General features: G+C 52.7%; 8 protein-coding genes across 8 annotated transcripts; 3 read left to right on the top strand and 5 right to left on the bottom strand.

The window, feature by feature from the left end:
* Positions 1-401: 401 nt before the first annotated feature.
* Positions 402-1,871, bottom strand: ACO1O0_009130 (uncharacterized protein; the record flags this gene model as incomplete). The annotated part of the gene is made up of 3 exons (XM_083198483.1): positions 402-1,455; positions 1,508-1,766; positions 1,865-1,871. 3 exons carry the CDS (start codon positions 1,869-1,871, stop codon positions 402-404), a joined length of 1,320 nt encoding a protein of 439 aa, XP_083046218.1.
* Positions 1,872-9,146: 7,275 nt separating this feature from the next.
* Positions 9,147-9,416, bottom strand: ACO1O0_009129 (uncharacterized protein; the record flags this gene model as incomplete). Its single annotated transcript, XM_083198482.1, has 1 exon — positions 9,147-9,416. One exon carries the CDS (start codon positions 9,414-9,416, stop codon positions 9,147-9,149), a length of 270 nt encoding a protein of 89 aa, XP_083046217.1.
* A 482-nt stretch (positions 9,417-9,898) lies between these two features.
* Positions 9,899-11,028, top strand: ACO1O0_009128 (uncharacterized protein; the record flags this gene model as incomplete). Its single annotated transcript, XM_083198481.1, has 5 exons — positions 9,899-10,249; positions 10,320-10,410; positions 10,469-10,559; positions 10,619-10,854; positions 10,919-11,028. 5 exons carry the CDS (start codon positions 9,899-9,901, stop codon positions 11,026-11,028), a joined length of 879 nt encoding a protein of 292 aa, XP_083046216.1.
* Positions 11,029-12,466: 1,438 nt separating this feature from the next.
* ACO1O0_009127 (RNA polymerase III RPC4-domain-containing protein) lies at positions 12,467-14,340 on the bottom strand (the record flags this gene model as incomplete). The annotated part of the gene is made up of 3 exons (XM_083198480.1): positions 12,467-13,671; positions 13,727-14,164; positions 14,274-14,340. The coding sequence occupies 3 exons, from the start codon at positions 14,338-14,340 to the stop codon at positions 12,467-12,469; spliced, it is 1,710 nt and encodes a 569-aa protein (XP_083046215.1).
* A 254-nt stretch (positions 14,341-14,594) lies between these two features.
* ACO1O0_009126 (UreD urease accessory protein-domain-containing protein) lies at positions 14,595-15,584 on the bottom strand (the record flags this gene model as incomplete). The annotated part of the gene is made up of 1 exon (XM_083198479.1): positions 14,595-15,584. One exon carries the CDS (start codon positions 15,582-15,584, stop codon positions 14,595-14,597), a length of 990 nt encoding a protein of 329 aa, XP_083046214.1.
* A 537-nt stretch (positions 15,585-16,121) lies between these two features.
* On the top strand, positions 16,122-19,703 carry IRR1 (cohesin subunit IRR1; the record flags this gene model as incomplete). The annotated part of the gene is given in 3 exon segments (XM_083198478.1): positions 16,122-16,566; positions 16,586-16,794; positions 16,845-19,703. The coding sequence occupies 3 exon segments, from the start codon at positions 16,122-16,124 to the stop codon at positions 19,701-19,703; spliced, it is 3,513 nt and encodes a 1,170-aa protein (XP_083046213.1).
* A 355-nt stretch (positions 19,704-20,058) lies between these two features.
* ACO1O0_009124 (uncharacterized protein) lies at positions 20,059-22,262 on the bottom strand (the record flags this gene model as incomplete). The annotated part of the gene is made up of 3 exons (XM_083198477.1): positions 20,059-20,729; positions 20,851-21,853; positions 22,098-22,262. The coding sequence occupies 3 exons, from the start codon at positions 22,260-22,262 to the stop codon at positions 20,059-20,061; spliced, it is 1,839 nt and encodes a 612-aa protein (XP_083046212.1).
* An 883-nt stretch (positions 22,263-23,145) lies between these two features.
* On the top strand, positions 23,146-25,206 carry cut15 (karyopherin alpha; the record flags this gene model as incomplete). Its single annotated transcript, XM_083198476.1, has 3 exons — positions 23,146-23,379; positions 23,727-24,236; positions 24,295-25,206. 3 exons carry the CDS (start codon positions 23,146-23,148, stop codon positions 25,204-25,206), a joined length of 1,656 nt encoding a protein of 551 aa, XP_083046211.1.
* Between the last annotated feature and the right edge of the window lie 491 nt (positions 25,207-25,697).

Raw genomic sequence — 25,697 nt, 5'->3', positions numbered from 1 at the left:
CATGGGAAGTCCATATCAGCATACTTAAAAGACTTAGCCACCCGAACTCTCTGACTGATGGCCCAAGCATTTCTGCAAGTGCTTCAGGAGATTACGCCCAGTATATCGACCCAAGAACGTCGGCTGTAGATCATCTAGGATCATCATTTTGTCTTCCGCCCCTCGAACACATTCAGCTGTGAAATTACCAAATTCCCCCAGTACTTGGTCCACCTTCGCTTCTAACTTTGCTACCGTGTCCTCTTCAATACCCTGCTCGCGGTATAGGAGAGCCAAGTGATACTGCGATCTTGCAGTTGCTACCTTGTCACGTTTCGAGACATTCTCGCCTTCTAAGCACTGCTGGATATATTCCCTAGATCAAAACGTTAGATCGTCCGAAACTGTGGAAGGGTGCCAGCTTACGTTGCGGTCCCCAAGTCCCCGAGGTGATGGTACATAGCACCAACAGCGTATGTGCTCAGAATGGTAGCTTCGTGATGCTTCCCATGGAGCTCTAGACGCGCTGTAAGTGCCTCCATATGCGTATCGAGGGCGCCCTGAATATCGTCCGCCTGGAGGCGAAGGCAGGCAAGCATGAAGAGCCGCCGGTAGTACATGCCCTTCCTGCCAGAGAATTTCTCCGTCAGGCCCAAAGCGGTTCTCTGAAACTCAACAGCCTTCTCCATCTCGCCCTTCCACATGAGAATCGTACTGTAGTTTCCGTAGTACTTTGAATTCTCAAATGGATTCTCTGACTCGGGTCCCCAGGAGAGATACCTGTCCCGGCATTCTCTGATGTACTGCCCAGAATCTTCAAAGCGGTGCTCGTTGAGAAGACACAGGCTGAAGTCGTTGGCTGCATTGCTGAGGAGGACTTCGTTGTCGTGATTAGGACATTCAGTGTAGATGGTTTTCCTAATTTGCAGCGCGTGCTCCAGACGGTGGAAACCCTTCCCACGCTCCACGCATCCCATATTCAAGAGGAGTAGACCAGTCAAGCACAGGATATCTGCCCGAATCTTGGAATTTTGGTCCATCTGGATCTCGTCGAGAATTTTCTCTGCAGTGTCCAAGAACATCAAGCCGTCATATCCCGTGGTCTGACGGGCCCAGACATAGAATCCCGCATCATAGAACAGCTCCGCAAGCTCTGTTGGTCTTGGCGATGTTACTAGCTCAGAGATCAGTTTGGCGTTCTTGTTTCGTATGCGGCAAAATGTTGAGATGTGAGGTATGTATTCCTGGCAAGTGTCCCAGGTCCCGGGATCTGGGACCTGTCGCGGGTCGGCAGCGGGGAATTTCTTTCGAATGAGCCGAAAGGCTTTACGGAATGCATCGGCAAATGCATAGTCTTCCATGTCCTCAAGTATCTTCTGCTGGAGAAGTCGATGGATTTGGTATGCTGGTTCGTCGCCTCTATCTTTCACTGCAATTAGTCTCCTGCGGCTTAATTCGCCGATCATGCGTTTGTAACTAAAAATAATCTAGTCAGTAAATGAATGCTACTCTTTCGGCAGATTCCTACCTCAAAGATTCGGAAGAATTTAGGAACTCGAGATATTCCTCCTTGTGGTCCCCAACAAGTAGACTCTTCTGTATAGTCTCAGGGTCTAGGAATGACAATATGTCGAGCAGCCGTCGGGAATTCATGCGGACTTCCCTGATGCCAATGGTCCAAAATGGATCCATGGTTGTATCAATCTCGCCTTCACCTATGTCAATCTTCCTCTTCTTCTTCTTCCTATCGATGTACTCCTTCTCCTCCCACATTTCAAGGAAATCAGCTAAAGTGCATCGTGAAACCTTGAGATATCCGACAACCATACTGATAGCCAAGGGTAAGCGTCCGACTATGTCAACCACTTGCTCCGCCTGGCCATACTCTTCATGGTCTTGCAGATTATCCCTTTTCAAGGTTGGTTGAATCGAGGTCAAGAGGAATTCGCGGCTGTGTTCCAAGCACCAGACGTGTAGTTCAACCAGCCGTTGGCAATGGAAGGAGGGATGTTTGGGCGGAATTGCCAGCGGGAGGGACGAGCGGGTAGTCACAAGCACAGATCCCTTAGTCCGTGGTAGGTTTCGAGGGATATATCGACTTATATCCTTCCACGAGGCAACGTTGTCGAATATCAGTAACCACCTTCTCTCCAAAGTCTTCAGGAACTCCTTGACAAGAGACATGCGAGCATTCTCCCCCGCAAGCGGCCTCTCGGTCATGTTAAGGCTGCTCGCTATCGAGCCGTATCGCTCCGCACAGAGACCAGGAGATTCCGCCTCAACCCAAAATACATACGAGTACTCGTTTTCGTATTCGTAAAGATACTCAATCGAAATGGCTGTTTTTCCCACTCCTCCTCGGCCGCTCACGGTGCAGATTCGCCCCGGAGTAGATAGCTGCTTGTGTATTCTTTGAAGATCTTCGGCTCTACCGACAAAGTTGTCGTAGCGCGGCCGTACGTTATGTCGTACAGTTGGAATGGAATCTTGTGTGGCTTGCCCGGTTATGTATCCGTGCACTTTGTCGACCCAGATGTCATTTTTGACATGGCGTTCCAGGCTGTCAGGACGTTTAGAAGCTCTCCTGCCTTCCATATGACCGAAATCTGTATCAGTCGGCACGAGATTGATCAAGGTACTCGGAGGTGTCTCGTTGTCGGCGGAAAGTAGTCCTTCTTCGTATTTGTTCTCCTCAATCCCATGCAGCCCGGCAAGGTATTCGGCGAGCATATTACTATCCTCCGCCCTTTCGCCATCTGTTACCTCGTCATTCCACAGAGTGGATAACGCGAAGGTCTCCAAATGATCCCCAAGGTGGTTTTCCAACTCATCAACATTGTCGACATCCGTGTCGCAAAGGGCACAATGAGTCTCTCGAATTGGGTCTTCTGAATATCGCTTGCAGGTCTTCAAGATGAGCTCAAGCTCAGTTGGGGAGGTTTCGCTATGGCGAGACTGAAAATGATCTTCAAGATCACAAGCTGTCTCAAAATCTGTCTGGCATAGGCCACAGAACCAAACTGGCCGCGATCGATGAAAGTTGAGTTCATGTTGGAACCACTCGCCCTTGTCTCCATATAGTCGGTGCTCTTGGAAGCAGTCTTCGAACGTGCAGATGTAGGGCTTCAGATCGTGGTACACATGAGCGGCCCACTCTCTCATACCCAAACGCCCGGAGGAAAATGTTAGGGGCAATACCGATTGACAAAATGGACAGTCAAATTGTTCTGTTCTCTCAAGGTCAACCGGGGGTCCTGGCAAGGTAAAAGGTTGTAGTACAGAGGCAGGTTGCGAGATTCCTGTGGCCGACGTGGTAGACTCGTGGTCAACATAAGGTATTTTGGTCAAGACTGAATCTGCGTGTGACATGATAGTTGAGACCCCTGCATCAGATTCAGCCCGATCTGACAAATAAAGTTCCGAATCATTCTTCTGATGGTTCTCTACTAGACCTAGCCGTCGATCCCAACGTGTGAGACCGCCCCTAAGTGGACGTCCAGTTCGGTTTGCGCTGGATGTGCCCGATGAGCGCAGCATGCTCTGATATCTCCGCTGGTTGCTATATGCCAGTCTTCGTATCAGTTCTCTCGAAGCTCGGGGAAATAGCCTAGCCGCAAGGTACTGGCATTCCCTTAAATACGGATCAGCGTCATGGACGACAACCGTCTCATCATCTTCCTGGGGCGGATCGCGAAGAGCTGGAAGTAGCTCAGCTAGGTGGCCGATTATATCTCCTGCTTCCTCCAAAAGTAATTGCGGAGTGAGCTCCTCGTCCTCATCATCGGCAGTTGCATCATAGTCGATGTTGATAGAGTTGGATTGGTCCGCCAGTAGGGATGGGTCGATTGCATCTTCGTCATCCGAGTCCTCTGGGTTCGGGAGCTGAACCTTGTCGATTGCTGTATTCATTCATGTTCAGTTCAGGGCTCGGTACGTGGTATGAGGTTAAACTAACCTTGGTCAAGAGTGGAATGCAGTTCGACCAAGAGGCGCTGCGTCTGTCGCCTCGCCACTGGGGAGCTCCGTAGGGCATAGTCGAGAGTGCGCGATGACGCACCGCTGTCGTCCCCCCATATTCTGAGTCGTAGTGCAAAGTCCTTCGAAGTTCTGTGAAGCTCTGCATCTGACTGTTTGACTTGGAGCGAGTCGGAAAGTTGCTGGAACGCCTGAGAGCAGTCCTCGAATTGAGCAGCCACCGGCGCCTTCGCTCTCAGACTGCGGCTCTCCTTCAGCCTCTGTGTTCTTGTGCTTTGGACGTACATGGGAGCCCAAACCGCCAACTGTATATTGGCGATCCCCAATCTAGAATCTAGCTTTGGGTCCCGTTGTGGATTTGCGAAACTTCAGGTAGAAGCTGGGACTGTTGATAGGTACTTGGGGGAGGTAAAATCCCACACATCCATTTCATGCAGAAGGAGCGGTGCTCAGCGCTCACGCAATCACAAGTCACCAGTAACCACACAGAAGGATCCAGCCAGTCATTTTGGGGGTGAGGCACAAGAGCCCAGGTATCTGAGGGGAAGTGTGGCCCGGAGATGTCTAACCGCTACATACTAGTGGCAGTTAACCACATGACAGGGCTGGCAAGTGTTGGCAATCCCCATTGATATCATTGATATCATCGTTCGTCCTGGAGCCAACGTATACCCCGCATCTCACCGCTTCTGTCCAGTTACTAGGATCATCCCTCACCGGGACGAACTACGAGCCTTCGACCGAACTCCAGGCAACCGTAGCTGATTTCCATGAGCTCGAACCAAGCGAACAAACCATCTCCCAAAATGCATTTTCTGGTCGCCTTGCATGATGGGAAGCATTCGTGGCGTCACAGTCAACCTATCATTCCCTGTACGCCCGACGCGTTTATGCATACCGGGGGGCCAGACCCTGGCCCATATTCGTCACGGGGTGTTGGGTCCGGGCGGGGGGGGAGGGGGGCGGAGACAGGTATTCTGTTGCGAACTGGATTCACTTGCATTCAGCTGAAGATGGCAACGCTTGTGCGCCACTACCGTTGCAATCCTCATGCATGCATGATGGTGCTCAGATAACGGGGTTCGTCTGAGAAGGACGTAAGCCCAACCCGTTCTCAGATTCTCCCAAGTCCCCCATCTGCTGAATCCAGCTACTCGATTCCCGAAGTTCCATCAGTCCCAAAATCACCGACTCCCACAGTAATAGCCCATGTCGAGAATACCGCCACGTCGATTGTTGCCCATCGCTTCGTCTTCATTCCGAAATGGCTGGCATGGATATTTTAAGCACCGTCCGCGGGCTCTTCCCCGACGTCACCACCGCGGTGGACCAGTACCAGGCGACAAAATCTGATAGGCAGGCAAGGAATCTGGCAAGGCGCCTGGGAAATGAAGAGGCTTTATATCACCAGTTCCTAAGCCAGCTTTTGCTTCTGTCCTCTGCGGCGTCAGCCAAGAGTGCAGATGAGCCCCTCGGTGCAATTGAAAGCAGGCTTGGATTCCAAAGCAAAGCAGCGGATAGCCTACGGCGGGATCTGCACCAGATGGTAGGGTGCTTGCGCGATCTCAAGGCTGATCTTACCAACACCAGTCGTGGTTCGGTATGTAGTGGCATCGTATGCTATCGTTGGCACACAGAATCATCTGATCGATTCACCATAGGAATTACTCGCAAAACTCAGATGGAAGAAGACTTCTCTTCGCGGAGCCCTCCCAAGAACGCCCCTACAGAAACGCCTAGATGAACTTTCCAGGGTAAACAGACGCCTAGCAACATACCTACTATACGGGCATGATCAGGCTCCTCTTGCCGTCGCAAGAGACTTCCAGGTCACTTTGAACTTGAGGTTGACGCGCCGCCTGCGCGGATTGGAGCAGGCAAATAGTTTCCAGATCACAGGGGAAAGATTTTTCTGCGCTTGTGAAAAAGAGGCCAGCGGAAGCACGACCTATCCCAGTCAACAGGCTATCGGGAGCCTTTCAGGTCAACCTTTGGACTACAGAGATCGCAATGAGGACTTATTCCATCTGCAACATAAATCACACCACATATCGGTCTCGGTCCAAAATCTCGACAAACCTCGGGACGCCTATTCATCTAGTGGCGTCGGCCACAAAAGATGCGATGTGTCTCATATTACCAAACCAGGCGAAGACGGCACAATATTTAGACTCGGTATCGAAGACACAACCCTTCCGTTAGGGGCCATAGGCTTTAAGGACCTCCTGCTGCGACGCCGCACCAGCCTTGGCCAAAAGGAGCGCATGGAGCTGGCCTTTCGACTGAGTCTAGCCGTCTTGCTCTTATGGGGTCCCTCGTGTGCTGGCAATTCTCCAAAGTGGAAGGACTGGACTGTGTGGTTTGATCCAGAGGAAGACGGGGTGCCCAGTCCATATCTGAGTCCCAAATCGCAACTTGGGCAAGAATCGTGTGATGGGAAGATAACCTCGAGCACAGAATTTCCCCTTTTTGCTCGCGAGCCCGCCCTTTCTCTCCTTGGCATACGCCTCATAGAGCTTGCCTTTGGTCAAACTTTTTCCGAGGTGAGACGTGACCACATCAGCCTGCTGTCTAGAGAAGAGGAGCAGGATCGCGACTCAATCGACTTGCTCGCTGCAAAGAAACTTGTCTCATTAAACCGGATTGCGCAAAAATTCGGGCAAAGCTTTGAAGATGTGGTCAACGTCTGCCTTAATCAACAGTATAGGGAACGCAAAGGGGCTCGCATCATAGAACTCAACCTCCAAGATCAATACTTCTTAGAACGCGCGGCAGTCTCAATACTGCTGCCTCTCTATCATGAGATGCGCAAAGGCTCTGGGTATGTACCAAAATCTGAACATAGCCAAACGTCTGTCAAGAAAGACCGCATAGCTAACAGCGTGGACTCCAGTTGTACTTGTTATGCAACACCTCTCCATGGCCCTCGAGCAGCTTTCAAGAACGAATATCTAGAACCCGTCGAAAATGATAGCCAGAAGGACGACGACTACCTGATACCGTCAATTTCTGGGAACTTGAGCTTCCCGCCCTCTCGAAATCCCGACGAGCCAGTAGAAGACAAGGCTTTCAGGGCCAAGTCTACTCCCTCTCGCAACCGCCTCTCCGGGCCCAGCCTAGCGACAGAAGGTGTGAACGAGGGCTTCCAGTCACATGAGTCGCCACAACCTGGACAATGGCCTATCTCAGTTGTATCAAACGAAGATAGTGGTAGCGAGGCGGCATCAATCTGTTCGCATGAGACGATGACTGCGACTACAGATTCGGCATTTGCATTGCTCTCTGATCATACTGAGGACCCTCTCGACATTTCGGAAGATCATCCGCTTTTATTATTCCAAGATGTTGCACTACGCATCATGTTGAGGGCCTTCCGGTCGTGGAGGGAATGTGGCAATGGTGGAAATTATGGTGCACGAAGTGTACCGTCGGTGTTCTCTCAGGGAGGAGGTCCTTCGAGAAAGCGGGCTAGAGCAGGTGGTGGGAGAAGTCAAAGAGAGGAGAATGACGATGAGGATGATGAACCTTCCCAAGGGATTCCAGGCACCTCGAACAAAAAACAACGGACCAAGGAGGAAACCCTTACATTTGCATGCCCTTTCTTCAAGAAGAACTTCTTGGCCTACAATAACTGTAGCGGGTATGTCTTGTCGAGAATAAGGGACGTCAAGCAACATCTGGGACGGCGTCATCAGATGCCCCTGTACTGCCCTCGTTGTAACCAGATCTTCAGAGATGAGGAAGATAGGGATGCGCATGTCCGGGACGGAGGCTGTGAGCAGCGCCCTCCCCAGAAGCCAGAGGGTATCACTGAGGCCCAGCGCAAACAGCTCGCAAAAAAGGCGCCGCCAAGCCAGTTGCCAGAACAACAGTGGTTTGGGATCTTCGACATGCTCTTCCCAGATCATCAGCCGAGACCAGAATCGCCTTATATAGATAGGGGCCTCTTACAGAACGTACTTGCCTATCAGTCGTTTGTCAACAACCACGGGCCTCGGATCCTGAACAACATCCTAGTGGCGCGAGGCGCTGTGACTTGGCATCTGCCAGCCGGAGAGTCTGACATGCAGGCTTTTCAGCATCGCATACTAGGGGAGGGTACCAGGGCCCTACTTGACGAGTGGACCAGTAGAGGAGGGGTGGCTGCACCAGAATCCAATACGGTAAACTCAACAGCAACGGGTCAGGGCAGAAGCAACCAACACAGAATCTCGGTACCCAGCGTGGAGAGTGCCACCAATGAGGATGCGGATCGGCAGTCCGTGGATACATCCTATTTCACCACTTCAGCCTCTTCATATGCTCCTAGCAGTGATTCTGCCCAAATATCTTGGCATGGTCCGGGGCCTCAGGACCCATGGTTCTCACCACAGCAACTGGACAACATGGGAGGCGATGGATTTGGACACATGCCGTTTGATCAAGGAATGATGTTTCCGGACGAGGCTGAAAGTGAGGAGATTTCCCGAATAACCATGAACTTTCAGAATCATAACATGGGGGGGTATAGATGAATGTTTGGTTTTAATCGACATGAAGTCCGGCGCAACAAAAATGCACCAACGGTACAATGTATTATTTCTGGGTCTTTTTGAATAAGAAACGATCAAGATTGTTAAGCGAGTTTGAAGGGTGAAAAGATACCATAGGACTCCACAGCTACAAGTATTAGCTTGTGCCGTATAATAAAAACCACCTACTTACATACTTAGGTATATTATATGATATATTATATGGTATAGGTCCATTAACAAGACTACATGCTCTGTCGGGGCTTGAGAACTTAGAAAGTTCATTACACATCATGCAGCTAGCTCGTCTTTATCGATCATGTCAGAACAGATTATACGGGCCATTCATTTAATTCGTAACGTCATGGTTATTAAGTTGAGTCTATCCCGCAAATATATCCTGCAGCGAGGGCCATTTCCTCATTCTCTAATTCATGCTGACAAATGTCTTCCAATTCCATCAACGTGACAATGTTATTATCAAGAGCGCAGCGCGCGTCGTCTGACTCTTGCAAATGATGCAATGCAGCGGCCTGATCAGACCTCCGCTAAGAACGTATGGGAATAAAGAGCGCGAGCTGACACCGCAGATCGTTAGTTCAGTACCCTGGGAAAACAGACCACTACATCAAAGTGGGAAATCGGTGTAGGATGTGCTTCTACACACCTCGAGAGTTTTGGCTACGCCGCCATGGACCCTTCCCCGTAGCACACCTTGATTCTCTCGTCGTAGAATACGACCGTGTCCTTGCTCTGCGCAAAGTCGGGATCGTCGCCCTCGCCGCCGGTGTGCTGCTTCCACGGCTGGGCCAGCGTCTCCTCCTCCATGGCGGCCTGAGCCCAGGCGGGGAGGCTGGACATGCAAGACTTCCAGTTGTCCCTCTGCTGTGACTCAGGCGCGGTCGCGAAGACAGACCGGGAATCAGGTGGCGACGATACGGGATGCTCCATGGCTGCCTAATGACCGTACTGGCGAGGTTTGGGGGGTAAATTGACGACGGTTTTAGTTACAGCTTGCTGGCGTTTCAGGACAGACGTGGCTGAGAGCGACAATGTAGCTTGAAATACAAAAGAGGAAAAAAGTCGGTGTAGGCGCTTTGGGGAGGCAATGTACCTCGAGGTACTCCGTATTCTGCGCAGCGATAACAGAACGCACCCCGCATGTCGGAAATGCCGAGGGCATCTGTGCTTATTATACCCCATCAGCCGTCAGCTGTCAGTCTGCGACTCCATATTGCCGTCAATGAATCACTGTGATAGTGTGCCTGTTTCACTCAATGTCATGCCCCTACCCCCTCTAACTGCCAGTATTGAAGATCTATATGAGACCTTGACAAGACTCTGGGAAGGCCACTTATCGCCGTCTTACATTCCTCTCGGTCCCACCAACCATTTCCTCGCCCGACTCCGACATCGTCACTTGATCGTCCATCATGGCATGCGGAACTGTCAATAGCCAGGTCAACTACCTAAAGAAGCTGCCCCTGTATCAAAGGGAGAAGCCATTCCAGCTTTTTGTCCCGATAGATCCCGACGCCCCCGACCAGCGAGCAACCAATCTTGAATTTGAGTCGAACGAGCGCACCTTTCACGACATCAGAGACCGCATCCATGATTGCTCTCTCGATACTCATGGATTTCAGCTTCTCGATCACCCAACTAAACTCGATCTACCCTCGTTCCAGGACCGGGCCACGGTCGAATCCCGTTATTTCCCCGAGGTCGAACAGATATTGAAGAACATCGAAGGTGGATATGACCGGATATTCATCTTCGACTGGAGGGTTAGACATACCCATCGACCACTTCTTCCTCAAATTTGAGCCACTGATGATGACGCTATCATACATGTAGATTCGTGATTCTGCCACGCCCAAGTCTGGTGACAAGTTTGACATGAACGACCTTACAACCTGGCTTCGGCCATCACCAACAGCTCACATAGGTATGTGCATGGATCTTTCAAGCCCTTGGAACATTTATACTAAATTTCACATTCAAAGACCAGAGCGACCGCGCGGTGCTACACCGCATTCAGCTGCACCTCCGAGACGATGCCCTATTCTTACTCCAGGGAAGGGTCCGGGTGATCAAGTAAGCCCTTACTCCTTTCGTCTGTCAGACATCTCACAGAAAGCTGATAAAGGATCTAGTGTCTGGCGCCCTCTCGAGCACGTCGTACAGGACAGTCCGCTAGCCTTCTGCGACCCGACCTCCGTGTCAGATCAAGACTTGGTCGAATGTGACCACGTCAGGAGGAAGTTCAAGGGTGCCACCCTCTATTCACACTTCAATGATGCTCACAAGTGGTGCTATGTGGGAAACCACCGGCCCGATGAGGTTCTGTTGCTCAAGATGTTCGACTCGGACAGCTCAGTGGCAGCCCGCAGTGAGTCGCATCCCGCCTCCTGCATGGGCGAGGACCAGATCCAATTGTTAAACTCGGATTTTAGGATTGCTTCATGCGTCTTTCCGTCACCCAGCCGCCACGGAAAACTCGTCACCGCGAAAGAGCATCGAGGTTCGCGCCTTGGTTTTCAACTACCCGACTCGAAGCGAGTGACGATGAGGCATAGCCAAACAACAGCCTCAGTTTTAGCGCCTCAGACACAGGGCTGCTGCTTTGTTGCATTGTCAGCGACGGGACGTTTTGTACACTAGTTTGACCGCATGCTCACATTATTTCCCCGTCTTAGTTCAGCGACGGCTGGATCTTGCTGCACAGCTCGCGCACATACACGTCTAGCTCATCAAACTGTGCTGTCTCAATTGGCAGTTGATTTGCCAGGCTCTCAGTGCATGTCGGGGGCGCTATCAGATAGTCGTGGAGGGTAGCGGGGATTGTCGCCTGGGTACTGTTGTCCATGGTGACGTGTATGTCTTTAATAGGATGTATTGATTAATAATATTCGCCTTGTAGTAATAGTAAGAGCTGAGCTTGTGATAGTAGGTGTCAATATCATTGCCTTGTCTAGGCTTGGTTTCTCGCTCGGAAGTCAGAACTCGCAACTCGGAGATTGGGCTTAGATCTAAGACGCGTATGACATATGCCATTCGTAAGGCCCTTGACTCCCTCGTCCAACTAAATACTAGCCATCCCTCACGAGATTTACTGAATCATATACCTTGGCCATTTTGACTCACGCTTTCTTCGAGGCGTAGCAAGTGTCCAACGATGCGGCCGAATTGCGCAGAACCAGTCATTCCAGCGCCTTGCGAACTGATACCGCCTCACCTAGGTAAGCAGATGAGACTTGTTTTCCCTGCAACATGTGTGCGGCACTGTGAACTCCTCGTGAACACGGTTGTGTTCATCCAGCTCCGATTTCCGGCCGTGTTTGGGCCTCCCGGAGGCCCGGACACGGAGCTGTTACATTCGGATGCTTCGAGAATGCTGTACACCGCATATTGGGGAGGAAAATTCCCCGATTGGCGGCTCAATCCCAATCAGGGTCTTCGTGACCAACCCCACGACCACAGGGTCGCGAAGAGCACAGTTGTGGTGGTGCTGTGGCCATTGGCTGGCCCTGCTTGCAATGTACCTCCAAGTACCCCTTGTCGTGATGTAAGCCTGGGCCAATATCCGACTCCCCCAACTTCCATTTCTGTTCCAAACTGTCTCTCCAACTGCTAAAGGCCGGCAACGGGCTATGACAACTTGAAGTGCAGTGCAGAGTCGCGCTGTAAAATACTATTTAACAATTTGCTGCTCTTAGATACTCCAGCTTGAAAATGAGAAACCCGATAGCTTCCTATCTCTCTACTATTGGTGATAAACCAATGGCAAGCCTGGATAGGTGTGTAGAGTGCTATCCATAGACCCCAAACTCCTTCCAATCCATTCTTCGAATATCTCTCCTCATGCCTCTCAACTGGCGCAAGTAGTGCCAGCTGGGCAGTTGAAACCCATTGGGTATCTTCATTTAGTCTGAAAATTCCTATCCTTTAGTCAAACATAAACGTGCGTAATACATTAAAATGCTGGAACGTAAACTCCTGCGTTACGTCTCATCCGTTGGCTCCACGCGGAGTTCCTCTGGCGAAACCTCCCACTCCTCTTCCTCTCCCCACACAGGCGCCAGCACAAACCGGCCCATGATCTTCCCCATGCCTATGCCATCACCTCCAATCACTCCCGGCAGCGGCTTCTCGTCATTTTGCTCCACGATGACTGCTGTCGTGAGGAAGTTCATCGCCGTGGCGGGACTCAACTCCAGTATTCTGCCACCCCAGTCCAGCTCCACCTTGCCCGACTTGCGGACATTGAGCTTCCCCATCATGCCGCCCTCTGAAAGCAGTGAAGACATGAAACCTTGCCCGTCGTCCTCGTCCTCATCAGCAGCAGCAGTTGCCTCTTCCCCTGTAAGATCAACCGACTCGCCTGTGGCAGGCGGGGCATCAGCCATGCTGAACTCTTCGGTTTCCGCCTTGACCTTGCTCTTAGGCTTCTGTGCCGCGGGCCCGGCCTTCAACGGAGGGAGGAGAGGCGGGAATTGGAAGAGATACAATCGCCCATCCTTGTCGGCGGGGCCTTCATTCTTTGCCTCCCCGGTCTCGTCTGTGATGGCGACTGCTCCCAGCTCGCCTGCCAGCAGATTCAGATCCGACTGGATAACCCGATCCTCGGGATCCTGAGGGGGAGCTTTCTTGATCTTGACCTCGACCTTTGACTTGACTTCCTTGGTTTCTTGCGGCTCAGTAAGTTGTGGATCCACTTCCATTGGCACAGCATCCAGATCAGTTTCGGTATCTGGCTCCTTCTTAACAACGGCAGGTTTGTCGCCGCCCGTATCCCAGACTCCCTCTTCGGCCGGCTGTTCCGGAGGCGGTTGGGTATCTGGGCTGTTGCCATCCACCCAGAGGCTCTCTTCCTCGCCCGCGTGCTCCGCAGCTTCCAGCTCTGCTGTTGTAGCAACCACCACGCCCGCGTCCTTGTGTGCTTTTCGGTAGATGCCCATGGGCATAACATTCGTGCGTGAGCTAAGGGCGGCCATCATAGCTTCGTCGTCGCTGTCGAGTTCCTCTTCTGGTTCCATGACATGAAGTCTGTCGGCGTTGATCCTGGGTTCACGGGGCCCATCTCCCTCCATGCTGCGTATTCGCCCCTCGCCCTTTACTCGAGAAGAACCGCCTCCACCGGAGCCACCACCAAAGCCGCCGCCGCCACCGCCAAAGAATCCGCCTCCTCCTATTCTGCCTCCGGAGTCTGCACAGAGTTAGCCCACCGTTCCCAGAGCGCATTGCGACACAAGTAAACAAACCTGCAAAGCCGGAAGAAAATGGCCCAGCGGCCGCCGCAACCGCACCACCTCTCCCCCTACCTCCTCTTGCCCCCATGGCATCACCACGGCTCCTGCTACTCCGGAACCGCGACCGACCCCTCGCACGCTTCTCTTCTGCGAGTTTATCGCTTGCCTTCTTCTCCTCCTGGCGGGCTATGGTATCTCGTTCGGCCTCATTTCTGCGCACGGCCTTGGGTCGGAAACGGCCTGTCACAGCGGGGGCGGCGCGCGACGCCCTCGACGCGCCAATCGTCCGGCCCGGCGTCGCCGATGGCGTCCGGCTGGGCGTCCCCGTCGCGCTGCCGCTGGGGGTCGTTCTGGAGGTGCTGGCGTCGGCGCCCTCTGCCGCTGCGCGGGAGCTGCCTGCTGCGGCACCAGCCCGGCCGCGGCCGGCTCCCCTACTGCCTCGGTTCATTCCTGGCGATATGGAAGTGTCGGGAAAATATGGTCGTGGAAGAATTGGAACGCGGGGGGGAGAAGAATGAAGTTGTGCATGACAGCTTTGAAATTTTGGCGTCGGTGGAACGTTGGACGATCATGGTGGGGTCCGAGAGTCGCGCATTCCACCCCACCTTAGACTGCTCCTCCTCCATCATCCGTATCTCGCTCTTTGACAGATTCGAACTTCATCATTACCTACTAATAGGCAAGACATCCCCACGTACATGGAATAGATACTTGGGATGGGTTTAATTGGAATTTATAGTATGTTTATAGTATGTCTCCTAAATCGTAGTCTTTCAAATGTTTCACTCTCTCTTCTCTATGGTTTGCCTGAAGTGCCATGCTCCGACCTGTCGTTCTAGGGTAGCCTCCCAGAGTACTGCCATCTTTAAATGAGGTACCATCATCGGACGCACATAAGCGCTCGATCTCCAAATTGTTCAGCAATGCTTCCCTCTTTCAGGAGCATTGCACCAACCCAGCCCCGCCCACCTTCCACAGTGCTAGCTCCAAACTTGACGACCACGCATCCCCTGACATGCGCTGCCGACCACATGATGCCCAGGTTTCTCTCCATCTTGATCCTCTCCGACCGCCAGCGCTCCAAGCCAGATAATTTGCTTTCTTCCTCAGCTTGAGCTTCGGTGGAACGAAAGTCCCGAGCGCCGATGCGAGGTAGGGCATCGAATTCAGCCATGAAGAAGTCGCCAATTGGCTTCATGCTCTCGCCGCGGAGAATCAGGGTCCCGAACACCGCGAGCTTATGCATTGTATCCTTGAGTGGTCGTCCTAAAAGAATGCTGTCTGGACCGGACAAAACCACCGTGTCTCGGACGAGCAGCCTTGGTTTAGTTTTCTGGCTGGGGCCATCGAGCCACACCTCGTTGCATCCCTTCCAACGGACGAAACTCCAATCCTCCCCTCGAGCGCCCCGACCCTGTGTCACCCAGTCGAGGAAGCATAACGAAGACCGTGGCTTGATTCTGAAAGTCTGCTTCTGGAAGTATACACTGTTCTCAAATGGCTGAACAGGATCTGGCAGCAAGCAAAGGGCGGCGCCATCGTCGACTTGAATATCGAGCATCTGGGTTGTGACGATATCTGGAGACGGGGACTTGAAGATCTTTGTGTGTCCTTGAGTGACTAGGCTCAACTTTGCACCATCCTTGACGGTAATGGATAAACGGACGCTGTCGCCTCCGACCAAGCCGCCTCCATAGGACAGTAGAAACACTAGGACGCTGTTGTAGGTGCCAGAGGGTGTCGGAGCGATGAGCTTGAGAGGGTATTGGTGAGTGATAGTCTCCAGACCACTCCCTCCACCAGGAAGCGGGCTGGCAACGATGCGGCCTTCGCCAGCAGAGGAGGTAGACTGGGGGAATGGGGATTTCATGATGTCCGGATATCGGAAGGGCCCTGAGATGTCGAGGATCCGAGAGCAATAATAGGGCTGGGACTTCAAGGAGCTCAACATGTAGTAGTTTTTCTAATGGCGCACTGCATGTAGGCAAGTTGAGAACAGTCCACTGGATCATTTACAAATGAAGCTACCAGCAACAACCCCCCCGAGACTCTTGAGTTTCTGACGGTGATTCATCAGGTGGTCTGTAATATCCGTAAGGCATCCAAAAGCTGCAGTCCGATCTTGGCGGTGGTTTGTTACGTAGTTGTCCTAAACACCGCACATGATTGGCTACACTTCCCGAGTTTTGCCCGACACAGGGGGCGTGGGTGCCCACCTGCCAAAATAAACCCACTGAGCGGCGGCACGACGCCCACCAACGCGCCTCAATTGCCTGCGTAGCAAGCTGAGAAAACACCCACCTCAACGTCTTCTCACCCGCGCGCCATTCCATCCCAAGATCAGGTCGCCTTCCCCTGGTCTTGGACCTCGCAGATGCAGACTGCGCGTCTCCCCCTGCGACAAATCATGGACAGCAACGGCAACACCAGTCCAGACCCCGACACCACGTCGCGTCGCCGCTCTGGACGCGTCGTGAGAGCTCCCGACAAGTTCTCCCCGCAACCCTCGCACCAGGCCATCTCCAAGCGCAAGCGCGACGGCGGCGACGAAGATGATGATGATGGCGATGAGAACGACGTGCCCGACCTGGACGACGAAGACAGCGACGTTGTCGACGTCGAATCGGATGATGACCACGAGCCCTCCCGCAAGTCGCGAAAGTCGCAATCGAAGCGCACAAAGAAGCCCTCGGCCAAGAAGCCCAAGATCAACGGCGCGCACCCGGGCACGTCGAATCGCACAGTCACTCTTCCTCGCATGCCCAAGAAGCCTACCCGCCTAGACACCGGGGATAAGGGCAATGGCCTCTACGGTATAATGCCCCTCCCCACCGAGTTGACGATAGCCGACAGTAGCTGATCGTATTGCAGCGGAAATTTTTGGCTCTGGCGAACTGTCAGGTGTAGTGGCTCAGCAATGGCTGGAAAAATACAGGGCCGACGACGGTCTCGCGCTGCTTGAACTCATCAACTGTGTCTTGCAGTGCATTGGATGCGAACAGGAGGTGACGATTGACGACATCCGCGACCCGGAAAATATCCCGAACAGATTGGCAGATCTACACAATGCTTATCAAGAGGTATGGTTTTTTCGACAAGAATCGCCTGTGCCCTTGCTGACAGTTCTTAGCAACAAGAAACTGAGTATCCTCTCATCTCGAAAGCCAAGACGGCCAAGTCCTTCCGTGATCTCCTGGTAGGCTTCTTCCAGATGCTTGTTGAGGTCCTTCACGAGTCCGAGCTCTTGTACAAGGATAAGGATCTGATGGATAACCTTCACGCGTGGCTTGCAAGCATGTCTTCGTCCTCCCTACGCCCATTCCGCCATACCGCCACCACGATATCGCTCGCTATAACATCTGGCCTTGTCCAAGTCACCTACACTCTGGACCATAGAATCACGAACATTGAGCAGCAGTTGCAGGCCTCCAAACGAAGCAAAGCCAAGGCCAAGTCCTTTGAGATAGGACTCAATCTGCATGAAGCCACTGAGTATCGGAAGGCTTGCACGGAGATGATTCAGTCATTTTTTGACACGGTCTTTGTTCACCGATACAGAGATTTTGATGCCCGAATTCGCACAGAATGTGTCGAGGCACTGGGTAACTGGATCTGGGAGCTGCCGACGATCTTCATGGAGCCCTCATACCTACGATATCTCGGCTGGATGCTGTCAGACACCAACGCCTCAACTCGTCAAGAAGTTCTCAAGCAGCTTGCCAGGATTTTTAAGCGAGACGCTGAGCAGCTCGGCCACTTCATTGACAGGTTCAGGCCGAGGCTGGTTGAGATGGCCACGCATGATGCGGAGGTCTCCGTCAGAGTAGCAGCCATTTCTGTCATTGACTCACTGCGTGCGGCAGCTCTTCTTGAGCCCACTGAGATTGATTCTATCGGGGAGCTCATCTTCGATAGCGAGCTCCGGATTCGCAAAGCAGTCGTGGGCTTTTTCGTTGCCTGTGTTGGGGATGTCTACGAAGGCAAGGTGGAGGAGATCGGCGGTCCTGATGTTCTCGAGGAGTTTGATGGTGTCGAAGAGGACGACTTTGAGTCACCTCGCAAAGAATGGGTCAACGTCAAGTGCCTTGCCGAGACCCTTGCTACCTATGACTCCCAGATTGAGGAGCGCCAGCATAACGATGACGTTACGGGACTCGAACCCCCCGTGGATTTACTTGGAGCATCCTCCCCGGAGACAAGGATCTCACTTGCTTCGCAAGTTCTGTACGACAAGGTCAACGAGATCAAGAACTGGCAAATTCTGGCAGGCTATCTGCTGTTTGACCACACTTCAAGCACAAAGTCCAAATCCAGATCTAAGAAGTCTCCAGAGGCGGCTTTCAAGAAAGCTGTTGCGCCGTCTTCTGCCGAGGAGTCAATACTCCTCAAGGTTTTGGCCTCGGCGGTAAAGACAGGTCTCGCGCAAACCGCTGAACTCGACAAGGGCAAACGAAGGGGTCAGCGGATGGAGGCCCCTGAGGCGCAGGAAGAAATTGCCATCGAGCTGGCTGGTATCATTCCGCAGTTACTCAACAAGTTTGGTGCTGAGCCTGAAACAGCGACGACAGTCCTGCGATTGGAACATGTTTTGAATCTTGGGATCTTCCAGCAGCTACGGCAAGACTCGAGCAAGTATGAAAAACTGCTCGACGAAATCTGCACTCAGTTCAATAGACATGACGACGTCCGCGTCATCTCGGAAGCCGCTGCGGCTCTCTTGCATGCTCGGCAGCACGAAGAGCTGGAGGAGCTGGCGGATGACAAACTATCCACCCTGTGGGAGAACAACGTGAATGCTCTACGCGATTTTGACAATGGATGCGAGCTATCTGTGCGATCTAACTTATCAGAGGCATCACTCCGGAGTCTTTTGACCACGCTGATGAAGATCAGCAAGCTGGCCGGTATCTCGGACTGTGTTGATGTCTTAGACACGGAGGGTGATTCAAGCGACTCGAGCTCCTCCGTCATTGACATTCTGATCAGCATTGTCCATCGGGGCAAGTTTGAGCCACAAGAGGAGGTGATAGACGACCTTGAGGATGAAGTTGTCAGATATGCAATCAAGGCCTGCCAGTTCTACTTCATGTGGAGGACTCGAGCCCTAGCCAAACTCCTGTCCAATGGCATTGGGCTGTCGAATTCAGACATCGACCGTCTCTCAGTGTTGCGCCAAACATATCGCCGGTACCTGATTGAGACGTTTTCATCGAGAGCAGCCATTGATGGACTCCGACTGTTTGCAACTGGCAGCATTTGCGATCTCCACCTGACCTTTGCCACACTGCGCACACCTATCGAGCGCTTCCGCCCTTCGTCAAGTTCTGGCCCTCAGACCTCAGCCCCTGAAAGCCTTGAGACTTTGACCCAAGGGATGGAACCTGGGCTGGTGCCTGAACTCATTTCCATCTTTGACGGAGCGGAGAAGCAGTATGCCAAGAAGACCAAGAGGGATAAGACCCTCAACCCCCCTGCTGAGGATGAGGATCCTATCGACGACGAGGATGAGGATGAAGAGGATGAGGATGATGACTTGCCCAGGGAGAAGCGGATGGCTGCTGAACTTCAGGCGGAGGGAGCGCTGTGCGAACTCACTGCTAAACTTGTCATGGCCATCGCTACTAAGGTCTTGGATAACCGCGGACCTAGCCCTGGCAAGCTCCGTCGCAGGCTGTTGCGCAACCAGAACAAGCTAGGCAACAACTTCAAGGAGGTGCTCAACTACCTCGATGAGGCCAAGATGCTCAGAAAGGCCAGCTCGAGCAGAAAACCAGCCAAGACTGAAACCTCCGCTCCTCATCAGGAGCGGGAAAAGACACCAGAGGTCATTGAGGATGATAATAGTGAGGAAGACATATTTGCCGACTCGGATGGTGAGCGGGAGAAGGGCGATCTGGAAGACGACCCGATCCTGGACGACGACGAGGTCGACAGAGAGGATGAGCAGCAGCGAAGTAATGACCTGGATGACGACGTTCTTGGGGACTGAAGCGACGACTTTTGATTCTTGCGGGTTAGGGCATGGAACTTTTTTAGGAGGCAACTTCTTTCAGAGTACAACAAGTGTGTATAACTGGGTATTTAACGAGTAGCCCAGGCGGCCAGTTGTCGCCACCTCGGGCTCGGGAATTGTATGAAGAAGGGGTCATGACGGCGTTTGGAATGACAGCCAATTTTATTGTATCTCGTGACGAGAACCTCGTTTCATTAAATGTAGCAAAGATGTAACTGAACAGCCCCAATCTCCCAAAACGCCATATGCCTCCGATATACCCATAGCAACGTAATCGTAGCAAGTAGAGTCCCGTTATCTTTTCGCCTTGATTTTCCCTCCGATAAACATTTTAATTGCCGGCGATCCTGGTCCCGTACAGACCAAACATCCTCACCCAACGGTAGCCCTTACCCGCGTCTGCCTTGCTAGGGTCACTCTCGCGGACCTTGATCCCGTACTGCTTTACGCAGCAGGAGAAGGGACGATTCGTAACCTTGCCCATCTGGGGTTCCGCCTCGTTGTCGGAGCTATCGGGAGGAGGTTGGTCCCCATTAGCCACGCGCATTGACTGTGCTGGTCTCGCTTCGATGGCGCTTTTCTGCTCCTCTAGATCTCCCCACAAGTAGAACATGCGCTGGCGCAGGGCCTCGAGATTCTCCGGGTCGTACTTCAAGTTTGACGCATCTAAATTGGTCAAGCACTGGGCAGCCTGGTTGTCCACGGCCACCCAGAATCGTTCCCTTGGTTCGGTGTTGGGGGTGGCATCCTCCAACTGCAGCGCAAACTGCCATTCCCATTCCCCCTCCATCTCTAACTCCCTCATCGTGTCAATATCGGAACCTGATTCTAGATCGGAATCCTCGTTGTCAGAAAGGGCATCGAACTTGGAAGCCTTCTTCGGGTGGACGAAGCCCTGGAGATGCGAGGGCTGGAAGTCGGTTACCCGAACGTCCACACGATGATTCATGTTGACGAATGGTAAAGGCAGATAAACGGCTTCGCCATCGACATCGGTTTCAACTCTTACTCGTTTGAGTATTTCTGCTACCTTGCTCGGCGGGACACTATGATTTTCACATTTCACTGTATCTGTTAGCGGAGATATAACAACACAGAGAGACGCAGTTTATAAAACACCTACCAGAGGAGTTTAAGTTCGGGGTTGGGGTATGGCGGACAACTTCCGGCTTCTCTGATGGTACTTTCTCCTCAAGCTCCCTTTGGACGGCCTTCTCCTTGTTAGCTTTTCTACGCGCTTGGCGTCTGGAGCTAGAATTTGGCTTTGTGGACTGCTCTTCAGTCATGAGCAGGGATTTTCGTTTTTGACCGGCCTTAGCAGCATCTCTGATTTGTTTGAGTTGAGACTTCGTGAATCGTTCATATTCCCGATAGCGCCTCAGTGCTTCAATATGACGGGGATCCATAGATTGGCGATCAGCCGTGTCCAGGGCAAAAATGTTGATTCTCACGCCGTGAGCTCCACGGTCCTCTCTCAAGTAGCCTTCGAGATTCCCAACATCGCGGCCAAATTTGACCTGTACGTTCTTCATGAGAACCCATGTGCCCTTTGATATCTTGCTTTCCCGAATTGCGGAGGCATGCGGCTCCCAACATGTTATCTGCATGGACCTTTTCCCCGAGGGGCGATCCTCATTGGCGTATTTTTCGGTCGATCCTTTGCTAAACTTCGCGACGTAGCCATAGGGGTCGCCGTCTTCGAAGCCCGTTGTGTTGACCGCACTGCTCCCGACGTTGAAAAAGGCCGCATTTTCAGTGTAATCCGACACCCACAATGTCATCTTGTCGCTCATGTCATAGGGTTCTCTGACGAGGTGGACGATGAGGTCGCAAAATCCTTCATCCACATCTTTGAGCTCTCTGAACTTATCCCTGACATTGCGGGACTGCACTACTATTGCCTCGTATTCTTCAACTGGAGGAATGCGGTCTTTGTTAATGCTGTGGTAGAGCAACGAAACATATTCCAGTTCAGTCTTGGATAGTTGATTTTGGCTCCTGGCAGCGGAGGGGGTGCGGGCTACCGATGCATCTGCGGGTGGATGAGGAATCTTGTTCGCAGTGAAGAGTGAGAATTTGGTGTTGAAGTGAGTAATAATTGACACGTCCCCTTGACGATTTTGCACCTAACAGGCGATGTCAGTATCCGTACCCTAGCCATATCTGAATAAGGTAGTCACACACCCTCACTTGATGAAGAATGAGGACGTCACCGCATCTAGCGTGTGGCATATCCCCCTCCTTCATGAAAAAGTGGCAAGAAATTGATTCATCTTGGCCATCTTCATCTACTGATTTGTCAATGAAGCGCATCGCACACTTCCAATCTGTCACGTATCAGCCCCTGTGGATCAGGCGCTTTCTACATACCTTACCTGTTCCTCGAGTCGGCGTTGGTGCTTGGGTGTCAATCACCACTCCTATGATATTGACTAAAGAGCCCTTGGAGTGCCTTTCCTCAAGTATGTCTCGAACAGAGACAAAACCAGGAGGCACCCGCTGGCCAGAGGCGGCTAGGTCCTTGGATGGAGCCATTGTGGACCATGCTCAGGTTACATGAAAGGATTGCATGAAAGAGCGAGCCAGAGTGGCGATGAGAAATAGAGGACGCCGGGAATATGAGTATTTGAGAACTAGCGTGCTGGTATTATGGCTAGATTTGATGTGGTTAGGTGCTCGTTCATCAAGGCGACGCGTTGGGAGCTGCTTGGTTCGCGTGGGTCTAGTCGCACATCAGGTCGCGACAGCACGTGACCTACAAAGAACCTTCCAGGTTGGTAGGGAGGGCTTGAACGCGGCCTGGTTGATAAAGGCCCTTATCAGGACTTGGGCCTGCCTCATTCCGGCTAATATCGGGAGTAAAAGGGCACCCAGCTAATACTAAGTTGTAGCTGGTCCAGGAGCTCCCTAACATGACGAAAGATTTCTGCCTGAGGCTCCAGAATGACCCCTCCCCCCACCTGCAGATGCTTCAGTGGTTCAGTGGTGACTCTCCGCCGTTTGTGCTTCCAGTGGCTGGCGGGCAGAAGAAGTTTTGGCCTTCGCTGGGTTGCTATTCGCAAGGTGGATGGACACAAACCTTGTTGAAGTCCCACTGGAACAGCAACGAGCAGTCAATCACCCCCCCACAGCATTTCTGCACCACTCTCCTCGTCAGCGTCTTTTGCTGGCTTGTTCCTTCCATCGCATCCAAACTTGAACCTTTTTCTTCCCTTCCCCCCATCATCCTCTGTCCCTAATACCTTACACGCACAACGGGCAGACAAGGACACTCGTCCTTCATCATCAGCTGATCGCGCTTGGCTTTAAAGATTTTTCTTTCTTTTCTGCCTTTTCCTCGTCTGCGCTGTGCATCCTCTCGACCACCCCGCACATCAACACCTGACCGCCGTCGAGTCCTAAACAGCCCGCCAGCACCATGGCCGAACGATACATTCCCGAGCATCGCCGGACGCAGTTCAAGGCCAAGAACACCTTCAAGCCTGAAGAGCTTCGACGCCGCCGCGAGGAGCAGCAGGTCGAAATTCGCAAGGCGAAGCGTGAGGAGAACTTGGCCAAGCGTCGAGGTATTGGCTCTGGCGAAAACCGTCCTGGTGCGTCGCTCGGTGCTGCTCCCGATAGCGACGATGACACCGCTCCCACAGAGTCTCAGGTATGTTCGGCTGTGTCTCATTTTTTCCCATTGTTGCCTCACTTCCACCCTCCAAAGTTCGATTGTTTTGATCCCGCACAAGCTTTCCCGCTTTGTTTGTCTTGCTTGTGATGGAGTGGACCGTGGAGGGGGCAACACCTTCCTTAGTCTTATTGCGAACCCCACATTCGCGCGCTGGATTGATCTGACCCTGGCTCCAACCAACCTGGCCTGGCCTTGGCAGAATTCGATCCGCCGCATGCCTACCAGTTTTCAGGGTCCTCATTCCCAGCAGGCAACCCATTTCTCCCACGAGCACAACCCTGTAACTCTCGGGACTTCGGATAGCTAACGTGCATGTCGCATAGTTGAACGAGGATCTTCCTCAGATGGTCGAGGGAGTTTTCTCCGACCAGATCGACCTGCAAATTCAAGCCACCACCAAGTTCAGGAAGCTCTTGTCCAAGGAACGAAACCCCCCCATTGAGGAAGTTATCAAGACTGGCGTCGTTAGTCGATTCGTCGAGTTCCTCCGATCCCCTCACACTCTGGTCCAGTTCGAAGCTGCCTGGGCTTTGACCAATATTGCTTCGGGATCTGCTACCCAGACTCAAGTTGTCATTGAGGCCAACGCTGTGCCCATTTTCGTCGAGCTCCTCGCCAGCCCGGAGCCTGATGTGCGCGAGCAAGCTGTTTGGGCCCTCGGCAATATTGCCGGAGACAGCCCCCACTGCCGCGACTATGTCCTCAGCTGCGGCGCCCTGAAGCCTCTGCTTAACCTCCTGGGCGACAGCCGCAAGCTGAGCATGCTTCGCAATGCCACATGGACTCTCAGCAACTTCTGCCGTGGCAAGACTCCCCAGCCTGACTGGAACACTGTAAGTTTAAAGATTCTGAACGCACCAGACCGCCAAAAAACTAACTTGGAGTTTTCAGATTGCTCCCGCACTTCCCGTACTGTCGAAGCTTGTCTATTCTCTCGATGACGAGGTCCTTATCGATGCCTGCTGGGCGATATCGTACCTGTCCGATGGATCTAACGACAAGATCCAGGCTGTGATCGAGGCCGGCATCCCCCGTCGACTCACCGAGCTCCTCATGCACGCTTCGACCGCTGTTCAGACCCCGGCTCTCCGCTCAGTTGGCAACATTGTCACGGGTGATGACGTCCAAACCCAGGTCATTATTAACTGCGGTGCCCTGCCCTGCCTTCTGTCCCTTCTCAGCTCCACCAAGGACGGAATCCGAAAGGAGGCCTGCTGGACGATCTCCAACATCACGGCGGGCAACTCTGGTCAAATCCAGGCTGTCATTGATGCCAACCTGATTCCTCCTCTGATTCATCTTCTTGGCAACGGCGACCTGAAGACCCGAAAGGAGGCCTGCTGGGCTATCAGCAACGCCACTTCCGGCGGGCTCCAGAAGCCCGAGCAGATTCGATACCTCGTCAGCCAGGGCTGCATCAAGCCGCTGTGCGACCTGCTCGTATGCCCTGACAATAAGATCATCCAAGTCGCCCTCGATGGCCTTGAGAACATCCTCAAGATTGGCGATCTCGACAAGCAGGCCGCCGGCGAGGGCCCTGAGGCTATGAACCGTTACTCGCTCTTCATCGAGGAGTGCGGTGGAATGGAGAAGATCCACGACTGCCAGAACAACGCAAACGAGGAGATCTATATGAAGGCCTTCAACATTATCGAGAAGTACTTCTCCGACGAGGAGGAGAATGCGGACGAGGGCATGGCCCAGCCTGCTGGCCCCAATGGCACGTTTGGCTTCGGCGCCAGCGGTGCCGCGCAATCGGGCGGCTTCAACTTTGCCAACGGAGGCGACTCAATGGACATGTAGGATCCATATGTCTCAGGGTTCGCCCAAAATGGCACATGCAACGAGATTGAATAGACAGCTGCAGCTTCGCAGCTCACAATCGCACACCCTCGACTGCCCTTTACCAGAGAGCATCGGCGTTGACGGGCTGCAGCGTATTGCACGTCATTTCCGCAACGTTGTCATCAGCCTTTCCGAACCATTAAACCCTCATCAGCACAAACTTTGCTTGTTTACCGATCGTTCCCAACCCCTCAGTCCCCAATCCCCCCAGACGGCCCAAGTTTGCCCACAACTAGGAAATGCCGGCCGAATGTCATGCATGATGAGAGATAAGGCGCATAGCAGGATATATGCAAGGCCCAATGGTAGCTTTAAAGCTCCAGCCTTAAAAGGAAGTTAAATGGAAGAGAATGCGAGGCAAATACGGGGTGTGGGAGCTAATACCCATTCATCACAAGGGTGATGGAAGGCCCCCTTTTCCAGCACCCCCATGAGTTGCGACTGATGAT

This window comes from Amphichorda felina, assembly GCF_050947745.1.
Source record: "Amphichorda felina strain 45539 chromosome Unknown scaffold_9, whole genome shotgun sequence".
Lineage (NCBI taxonomy): Eukaryota > Fungi > Ascomycota > Sordariomycetes > Hypocreales > Bionectriaceae > Amphichorda > Amphichorda felina.
This window is presented reverse-complemented; position numbering and strand designations above follow the sequence as displayed.